Here is a 10787-nt window from a genome sequence, read left to right as displayed (position 1 = left end):
CTACTAAATTGTACTGACCAGGAGTAGCATCACGGGTTCCTCATACATACTGGTAAAGATCCAGTTATTCAATCTTAAATTGTAGTTCATTCACTAAAAAATCCTGCATAAAGCTATTTTAAGGCTTAGCATAAAAATGACATGAAGTCAAGCAAAGCGGAATATCGTGTAGTGGTTAAACACCCAATCGGCAGAAAGTAACAAATCGCAAAGTCAGGTGGCAAGAGGCTGCAAATACGTGTGCTGGATGTGCAGTAACAGGCGGCGTGTCAAGATGTAACTACTTAAGCGCTACTCACATCCGCCGTCACAGCTTCAGTTTCACCAGTACCACCATTGTTTGAATTTTGTGCAAAAAAAAAAGAAAGAGAAAAAGAACATTCATTACCGCTGAACTACTTGAAATGTATCTGTTAATGATTTCACCGGTAACTGTAATAATATTTTCTTATAACTGTTGCTCATTGGAAACATATACAGGTCTAATACAATTAAACCTGATGAACTTCAGATCAGCACAGTTCTTGGAGAGACACATCTCTTTCCTTTGTGCAGGATTTAGTGTCAGGAACTGCGATGTTAACTATTGGTGCTGCTCGTTTTCGGATCGTTAGAAAATCAGGCCATACCTGAGGTGGTTGCGGGGCACGTTGTGGATGTCCTTGTAGACCATGTGCAGACGGACGGTCTCGGCGTGGCAGTCGCTCTTGATGGTCCAGGCTTGCTTGTCGCGGTCGTAGCACTGCGCGACCACGGGCTGCGGCAGCACCGGCGTCGCGGGGGCGGCGGGCAGCAGAGCTGCTGGCGGTGGCGCTGTAGGGTGGGGTGGCGCCGAGGCGACCGCCACCTCGCTCACAGTGTTCGCCGCCAGCAGCTCCAGGTGCAGCCGCACTAGCCCCTGCGGAAAATTGGCGACCCTGACAGGACGCTCGTTCTGGCAAACTGTACAAGTGTGTGCAGAGAGTCTTATACAAAGCAATGAACTGTGAAATGCGTGCTGCACAGAAAGGCAAACGTACAATGCTCAGCATGTTTATATGAGGGTATGCTGAAAAGTGATTTTTCTTATTCTGTTCTCAATATCAATTGAGGTACCATATGTCATTCCTTTTACTAGGTCGACCTTCTCACTTCACTGAAGTAAGTAGCAACCATCTGCTGCTAGAGGGCTCCAAATTGTATGTTTAACATAGTGGTGTGTAACGCAACAATGTCAGTGTGTGAAAAACAGACTCTCATACAAATACAAGCATGAATAGGAAGAGTTCGTCCACATACAGAGCACCCTTCCCTTCAGTGTGACAGTGCCAGACCACACACAAACACTGTGACATCTGCAACAATCCAATGCCATTGGTTTACTATCATCGATCATCCTCCATACAGCTCTGACTTGGAACCATCCGACTTCCAACTGTTTCAAAAAGTTAAAGAAAACCTTCGAGGGCTTCACTTTGATATTGATGAAGTGCAAGTGCAGGTAAGATTATGGCTCCATCAACAAAGTCAACTGTTCTACAGTGATCGTATCAAGAAACTGATCTCTCACTGGAAAAAATATCTCCATCATTAGGGTAACTGCACTCCAAAATAAATATGTAGATGTGAAGTACAAATATGTAAAGTGTTAATAAAGTTTGTTTTACTCAAAAAACTTTAAGGCTCACATAAAACATTTGGGGCAATACTTTTCAGCATGCCCTCATACTAAAAAAATTTAAAGATGGTATTATATTAATAATTTTTATTAACAATTATTTAAAATCAGCAGTAGATAAGAGTGATAGTCTTAAATTTATAATTATTAGCTTAAAAATATCTTTAGTGTTGGAACTACCTTTTGGTGTACATATTTCGTCTGAAACCGTCACCTCCTTTATTTTCTGTTTCTTTCCTAGATGGTCGTCAAGTTGAACGATAGTTTGTAAGTTTTTCTGTTAGATAAACTCTCTGTAATTGTACCTGCATGATATTTTGGATCTGTATGATCTTTTCGCGAAATACACATACGAGGTAACAGTAGGACACAACCATTGATCTGCTGATAGAAGAAACGTGATTCATCCAAACAAACAACAAGTTTTCGTTGAGTCATTGCTCAGATTCAACGCTTCCATGCTCACAGCAATCGTATTTGGCGAATCTTTCGGTGAAAATGTGAATACATAGGTGTCATCTGCTGTAGAGTTCTATGTTCAACAAACTCACAGACTAAAAGTATCATGGTCTGCGCGTATGCTCCCATGCGTGTTGGTACAGATACACGTGCAGTTTCTATTACAGAATGATCGTTCAGCTTCATTTTATTGCTACAACAAATTCCATGCGCTCCTCCTGATGAAACAACGTTTTATTTATGACCTGAAACTTTTTTCAGCGGAAAGATACATCGTTTGCTTGTGGCTTCAGTTTTGTACAATTACATCCAAAAGATTTTTCTTTATCGTTGTTCGGGGGTTGTACATATGTATGGAAACACTGCGAAAAACGCATGCATAAACAAAAATGCATGTGCTAGCCAGACGTGCCCCGCGCTGTTGTATTTGACTAAAATGGTACTTGCACACTGTCTTTAATACATTCGAAGTGTCAGTCGTGTTCAAACAAGTGTTCTGTATAATTGTGAGTGCGTTACGTCGAAGCTAATTGAATTCGAACGTGGGTGAATTGTGGGTGCTCGTATGATGGGTACTTCTGTAATGAAGGTAGCGGAAGTGTTAGGTGTTTCAAGAGGTACTGTATCGAAAATCTGTACACGGCATGCAGACAATGCGCAAAAATATTATTTGCTAAGTTTAAACACGGATGGAGGTGTGTGTTGAGTGATCGTGGCAGCCGGTCATTGAAGACGATTGTGAGGAAACAGTGAGAAGACGACAGTATGCTACAAGCATACTACGTAAGCAGGCAATTACATGACGAGCTAGAATTCCAAAACCACTTATCAGTGATGAGAAAGCCCGCAACAAGAAAACGTTGTGTCTAAGCCATAACACTTAGGCTATGGAAGGAAGTCATTTCGTAGAATGACTCTTGTCTCACAGTTTCTACATCTACATCTACATCTACATTTATACTCCGCAAGCCACCCAACGGTGTGTAGCGGAGGGCACTTTACATGCCACTGTCATTACATCCCTTTCCTGTTCCACTCACGTATGGTTCGCGGTAAGGACTGCCGGAAAGCCTCCGTGTGCGCTCGAATCTCTCTAATTTTACATTCGTGATCTCCTCGGGAGGTATAAGTAGGGGGAAGCAAGATATTCGATACCTCATCCAGCTTCCAGACGAATCTACGTCCATAGAGTGAAACACGGCGGGGTTTGGTGAAGATTTATGTCGCCATGTCGTCGTAATACATGGGTACCGTGGTTACTCTTAAAGGTCGCATTATTGTGACGGATTATATGACCATTTAATCTGATCAGGTCCATCCCATGGTACAATGCTTTTCCCCCAGCGGTGACGCTGTGTCCCAAAACGACAAGGCCCATGTTCACATCGTCCAGAATTGGTTTTGTGAGCACCACTACAAACTGTCGCATCTCCTATGGCCATCACAGTCACCAATTCTCATTATTACTGAACCTTCGTGTCCCACATCGGAGAGAAGGGTGCGTGATCAACATCCACCTTCATCATCGTTGCCTGAAAGTAATGTGTTGTGGTTTTGGTGCTTCCATATTTTTGTCCATCCGCTGTATGTTCAATATCTACATCTACAGCCACATACATTTTTCGCAAGCCACCTTATGGTGCGTGTCGGAGGGTGCCCTCTACCAGTGCTACTCATTTGTTCCCTGTTCCAACCGCAAACAGAGTCAGGGAAAAACATCTACATTCCTCCGTACGAGCCCTAATTTCTCGTATTTTATCTCCGTGATCTTCACACGAACTCTGCGTTGGCGGAAGTAGAGTCGTTCTGCAGTCAGCTTTAAATGCCGGTTCTCTAAATTTTGTCAACAGTGCTCCTCGAAAAGAAAATTGCCTTCAGTCCGGTGATTTCCATTTTAGTTGCCCAAGCTTCTCCGCAATACTTGCTGTCGTTCGAACACACCGGTAACAAAGCTAGCAGCCCGCCCCTGAATTGTTTCGATGTTACATGATGCTACTTCGCATCTACGAGGGCTCTTCGGAAAGTGAGAAACGATCGGTCGCGAAATGGAAACCACTGTGAAAATCCGATGGGAAGTGTTCAATCACCCACAACACAGCCCTAATTGGTTTGTCTTGAATATCATCTATGTTCACATGAAACGCTGGATACCAAGACAACACTTTGGCGCTATAGAGGGTTGTAGAGAATTGTCGGAAAGCACAAGCGGTTGTCTTATATGACGATGGCATTGGAAATTTGGTATAACGCTCCGACAAATGTCTAAGTCGGAGCGGCGACTATGCAGAGAAGTACCTGGGAGGTGTAGCTAAATGTGCAAAGAAAACAGTTTTGTTTTTCACAGTGGTTTCCATTTCACGACCGATCGTTCCTTACTTTCCGAACAACCCTCGTATGTACGAACGTGGTTAACACACTTTCCTGGAAGCACGTCATACCATAATACAATTCTACAGTGGTTAATGCTTCGAAGTTCCTTGAGTTTCACATAATCTAAAGCGTCTTTATTACACAGTAAGGTACTACGCCCTTTTTCTGAGCAATGTAGTGTAGAATACATTTCTTGTTATACCTGAATTAATAGCCGTCTTAAACCTACCCAGTAGAGAGATAAGAATGACTGTTTAATATAGTGAAACATTTTCTTTAATGGTAGCTGTCTATCGCACGCAGTGTGTCCCACTGCAAGGCAGCCCTTTCTCTGACTATTGAATACAGCGGCAGTGGCCGCTGCCTTGTGCGGATTCACTGTCAAGCGGTACTAAACTGCTGGTGGAAGCCTGCAACTCTTCACTAAGTAATTCAGCTATCGTAATTCAACGACGCGTGACGAACAAGCACGCTCCGCTAGTCTCGTCTTACAAAGACACTTAATAACCATCTTCCTCCGCAGTAGAATTATGTAATTATCCCCTGCATTGCTGACTCTTCCTTTGTAACTACGAAAATCAGTTATAGTTTTAGGAATGAAGTAACTAAAAGCTTCTGGACAGCTAAAATTACTTGGCGATCTTCTATTATATTCCAAGCCTCGTCTTTCGTGTGTAATAAGCTTTTTTAATAGTTAAACCTGCGTTGCCTCCTTTTAATCTTACGCCTCGCTCTCTGTTTTCCATCTTGTTGTCCATATTTCTTCACAATATCGTTTTTGTCTTCTAAGATAATGTTCGGTAATTAAGTCGCCTTACTCTTAACTGAAATTTAGAAACTAATCCTCTTAAATGAAGTAAATGAGCCGATCCCTACCTAAGGGAAATTATTTAAATATAATGCAGTTATCCTAGTAATCAGTAAATGTAAAACCAGACGAGAGTAACAGAACTATGAAAGAAAAATCGATGTAGTTTGCTTCTTTTTAAAATCTACAAGTGTCATCAGCGATCTGGTCCTCCTGAGTGGTGAAACAAAGAGAAAGCTTCGAACTACAATGAGTCTAATTTGAGAAACTGCACCATTTATAAAGCATGCTCTAAATGAAAATTCTCGAGTGTTTCCCTGGCATTTATATGTTTCATGTCAATGAATAAATGTGATAGAAACCGAGATGAATTTCAGGACGCTCTTGCACTCGTTAGTAATAAGATCGGGGGGAGGGGGGGGGGGGGCGGGTTGGTCATATATTCGTAAGTACTTGGGGTGTCAAACCTATGATAATTGGTACTTCTCTCAAGAAATTTGCTGCAGAGTTCTCAACAGGCCACAAGTCTTTTCCAAAAAATGCAGCAATATATGACCAGCACTCTTCGTACTCCGCTACTTCGATGCTATGTGTTAAGTATCTTATTCTTCGAAGTTCAATCTTAGATACTGCAGTGTTAGGTATGAAATTAGAGGCTTTTTAAATGTGCGTTATCGAAGGATATTAAGGATAACATGGACAGCTAAAGCCACTGTAGCGAATGAACAACTGTTTACAAATTCTCAGTCCCATCAAGAGAAGATAACTGGAATACTTAGTCCATATAATGCGAAATAGCAAACACCAACTGCTGCACCTAATACTTCCAGCTACGCCTGATGCCAGACGTGGTTCAGGACATAGAAGATTATCCTACCTAAAGCACTTAAGCAGGTGGTTTGAACTGAGCACAGAACGTAGCTGTGCGGAGCCGAAAGATATTCCTGTAGCTGCAGCAGGTTGTGTGGTACACAGTAATTTAGCTTAGTTTCTGGGTGGGCTTTTCTCTTTTTTATTTTTTTCTCTCGCAGTGCTGCAAGGAAGTGAATTGTGCCTGGGCGTTTACCTGGGTTTATTGGAGGTGACTAATTCACTCTATGTTTTTTGGGTAAACTTTAGTGCATATTGTTGAATGAGGTGACCTTCTCGTGTAGTTTTCTGCACGCAGAAGCGCCATGTCACGTGACTCAAGTTGAATCTCGTGAGTGCTGGGTACAGTGCATGAGCAGTCAGTGTACCGGCCTGTCTCGGAGGCATAAAAAGAAGCCCCTGTAGCTGGAGCAGTTTGTCTTATCCCAGTGATTTAGTTTACGGTAAGTTTTTTTCATGTACTTTTCAAAGAAAATAATAATACCTGTATGTTTTACTGCGGAGGTTTATGTTTGCCAACTTCAAGTTTCTTGTGTAAATTTTAGTGTATTTTACTGTGTGTCGCGACTTCTCGGGTATTACAGGACTGGTTCAAATGGCTCTGAGCACTATGGGACTTAACATTTGAGGTCATCAGTCCCATAGCACTTAGAACTACTTAAACCTAACTAACTTAAGGGCATGACACACATTCATGGTCGAAGCAGGATTCGAACCTGCGACCGTAGCGGTCACGTGGTTCCAGACCGAAGCGCCTAGAACCGCTCGATCACAGCGGCCGGCCGGGTAGTACAGAGGAGAGGTAGCGTAGCACCAGAATTTCGGCTTCTTTTGTTAGTGTTTAATACTGCTGATATAGACAAAAACTACTTAGAGATGATTAAGAGACGATTGTTGTGTGCAGACGCAGGGGGATATTTGGCCACTGTCATTACACAGACGGACGCTGCATTGGCCACAGTCGACAGACTTCAGGCTGCTTCACTAGGCTGCGACGGCGTTGCGGCACCTCAGACGGATGCTCTGGTACCGGTAAAGCACATTCTGCTGCCTGGAATCCTTGATGCCGCTGCGCCTCCCGATTCGCATTTCCCGGCTGGTCGACAGTTATCAGACGGTGGCTGGCGACAGTGCGAAGGGAAAAGTGGGTTTAAGGTACTGCACATTGCTAAAATTACATCTGAGCCAACAGTGGAATACGTAACCTGGCGGAACCGTGGCCGATCCCCTTGAGATATCAGGACAAGTGTAGAGGGTGGGAACACTTGTTATTTGTAGCTGCAATGTAAGGTGGCATTGCTTCCAGAACCTTTCGTGGTTCTTTGGTTTGGAGCAGAGTGGAAAGTCTAAGGCAGAGGCTCAGACGAGTCTGTGATGGTATCGGCTGCAGATTTCTCGACCCCTGCTATCGGTTGGAGAACTTCATAACCCTCGTCAATAGGTCAGGCGTGCGCTATATCCAGGAACAGGCTAGGAGCGTAGAAGAGCATATATGGCGTGCGAATGTGTGTTTTCTAGGATAGAGAAAGTCCTCCACACAACCTAAAATGCACTTACTGAGCTGAGGCCGGGTAACATTCGTCGTAATAAAACGTAAGAAGAAAACATTAATATAGTACTACTGAAGTGCAGAAGGGTCTATGGATAAGTCCCAGAACTAATTTCGCTTATAAATGGTCACAGTGGCAACATAGTAGGGTACGTGGGACAGAATGCTAGCTGAAGCCAGATGTGAGTAGCAATGAAACCGTAAACTCCGAGTACAATGTATATCTCGAAGACAGGTTGAACGCTGGTGGTGGAAGACTGTTTGTAGCAACAGCAAATACGATACTAGGAGTATATAGTGAGACTAGTACTGATTCATAGCGTGAAATAATTTAGGTGTCAAAGGTAGATCAAACATGGTCACTGGATGCTTTTATAGATCCCCTGCCTCATAAGAAGTAATGGCGGAATACCTGAGACGAAACTTGGAAAATATTTTGCGTAAATTTCCCGGTCATGTTATAGTTTTGGATGGAATTTAACTAGCACTACAGACTGGGAAAATGAAGTGAGCAGGAAGGGTATTGGCGACGGAGAACCAAATGAAATTTTTGTAAATATTTCATCTGGAAAATACCCTGAGCAGTCAATCAGAGAACCAACTTGTGAAGATAGTATCGTAGACTCGCTGGTGGCAAACAGACCTGAACTTCTTGACTCGGCCCAGCATAGGGAATCAGTGATCATAAGAATTACTGATTACGCCTGTAAAGTTTAGCAAGCAGCAGCACTCCATCTTCAGGCCACAAGTGGCCCATCGGGACCATACGACCGCCGTGTCATCCTCAGCTGAGGATGCGGATAGGAGGGGCGTGTGATCAGCACACCGCTCTCCCGGTCGTTGTGATGGTTTTCTGTGACGTTAGCCGCTACAATTCGGTCGAGTAGCTCCTCAATTGGCATCACTAGGCTGAGTGCACCCCGAAAAATGGAAAGTTTAGCAAGAATGACAGAAACTGGTTTCAGACTGCCTGAGAGTTCTATATGAAAAGTTCACCTGTAGTACAGACAATGATGAACATCAATGGACGAGGTTCAAGAGCATCGTACAATACACTTTAGGGAGGTATATGCCGAGCAAACTTAAAAGGCCGCAGTCCATTTCTTCGGCTTGAAGTACACTGTACCCCAAGCAGATGGAATGGATTGCAGGCACGCTGATAGAGATATATTTCTGATATTTGGTTGAATTATTCCTTGAGAACGTCCAGATCGAGTTAATAGGCTATTTTTATATGATTTATTCATTAGATATGCCAAAAAACGACTAAAAACATCCGACAAAACTACAACTTTGTTTCAACGACCGAAATTTTATTATTATGTCAAATTTCAAACAACTTTGCTGTTACTTCGTGCGTATATCCCTTAGACTGAAAATGTTTTTTGATTTGAGATAACATATGCAGACTGCAGGACTTCCGACATGGACGCACTTCATTTCGGAAAGAGCAAGTTTAGCTCCTCCAATAGGGGAGCATAATGATGACTGAATTTCTTTAACAAATCAGAAAATATTGCCCAGTAATCAATAAATAATGTGCATAGAGACTTACGTTAATTTCTTGATTAGCTCCTTTAAAAAATCGTAAAAATCGCTTGTATTATAAGAGACTGAGGGGTATGAACTTTTAAATTATGTATGTATAGGGTAACAGTTATTAAACTATATGAAAAGAAACGTAAATTTGTTATAAACTACGGCATGCACACACTTTATTCAACATGTAAACGCCACTACAGATACTCGGATATAGGCAATGACATGTTCGATATGTTTGCCATCATTTGCGGTAATTTGGCGCAGACGAATAGAGAAATTCTGCACGACTCGTTGAAATGTCGGAACATCGATGCTGCCGATAATCTCCTGAACCGCTGTTTTCAGCTCAGCAATGGTTTTAGGGTTATTGCTGTACGCCTCATCTTTAACATAGCTCCACAAAAAGGAGTCGCATGTGTTCAGATCCGCAGAATATGGCGGCCAGTCGAACCTTATGCCAGTCGCCTCTGGATACGTATATTGTGTTCGAACGTAATGAATTACCTTGAAGAAAACGGTCTATTGACGCACAGTCAACATGAGTTTAGAAAACATCGTTCTTGTGAAACAAAACTAGCTCTTTATTCATATGAAGTGCTGAGTGCTATTGACAAGGGATTTCAGATCGATTCCGTATTTCTGGATTTCCGGAAGGCTTTTGACACTGTACCACACAAGCGGCTCGTAGTGAAATTGCGTACTTATGGAATATCGTCTCAGTTATGTGACTGTATCTGTGGTTTCCTGTCAGAGAGGTCACAGTTCGTTGTAATTGACGGAAAGTCATCGAGTAAAACAGAAGTGATTTCTGGCGTTCCCTTTGCTGCTCCTTATCTATATAAACGATTTGGGAGACAATGTGAGCATCCGTCTTCGGTTGTTTGCAGATGGCGCTGTCGTTTATCGACTAATAAAGTCATCAGAAGATCAAAACAAACTGCAAACCGATTTAGAAGAAATAGCGGAATGGTGCGAAAAGTGACAGTTGACCTTAAATAACTAAAAGTGTGAGGTCATCCACATGAGTGCTAAAAGGAACGCGTTAAACTTCCGTTACACGATAAGTCAGTCTAATCTAAAATACGTAAATTCAACTAAATACCTAGGTATTACAATTACGAACAATTTAAATTGGAAGGAACACATAGAAAATGTTGTCGGGAAAGCTAACCAAAGACTGCGTTTCATTGGCAGGACACTTAGAAAATGTAACAGACCTACTAAGGAGACTGCCTACACTACGATTGTCCGTCCTCTTTTAGAATACTGTTGTGCGGTGTGGGATTCTTACCAGATGGGACTGAGGGACTACATCGAAAAAGTTCAAAGAAAGGTAGCCCGTTTTGTATTATCGAGAAATATGGGAGAGTGTCAGAGAAATGATAGAGGATTTGGGCTGGAAATCATTAAAAGAAAGGCGTGCTTCGTTGCGACGGAATATTCTCACGAAATTCCCATCACCAGCTTTCTCCTCCGAATGCGAAAATATTTTGTTGACACCGACTTACATAGGAAGGAACGGTCACAAAGAT

At 42.5% G+C, this 10787-nt stretch overlaps 1 protein-coding gene across 1 annotated transcript in view; it reads right to left on the bottom strand.

Annotated features, from left to right (window-relative positions):
- Positions 1-610: 610 nt before the first annotated feature.
- The window catches only part of LOC124616317, a 259124-nt gene continuing 248947 nt past the window's right edge, over positions 611-10787 (bottom strand). Inside the window, exon 5 of the mRNA XM_047144623.1 lies at positions 611-898. Within this exon, the coding sequence (XP_047000579.1) occupies positions 611-898 (288 nt within the window). The remainder of the gene's footprint in view (positions 899-10787) is intronic.

The sequence above is a fragment of the Schistocerca americana genome, chromosome 5 (genome assembly GCF_021461395.2).
Source record: "Schistocerca americana isolate TAMUIC-IGC-003095 chromosome 5, iqSchAmer2.1, whole genome shotgun sequence".
Lineage (NCBI taxonomy): Eukaryota > Metazoa > Arthropoda > Insecta > Orthoptera > Acrididae > Schistocerca > Schistocerca americana.
Note: the sequence above shows the minus strand (reverse complement) of the source record. Positions and strands in the feature narration are given on the sequence as shown.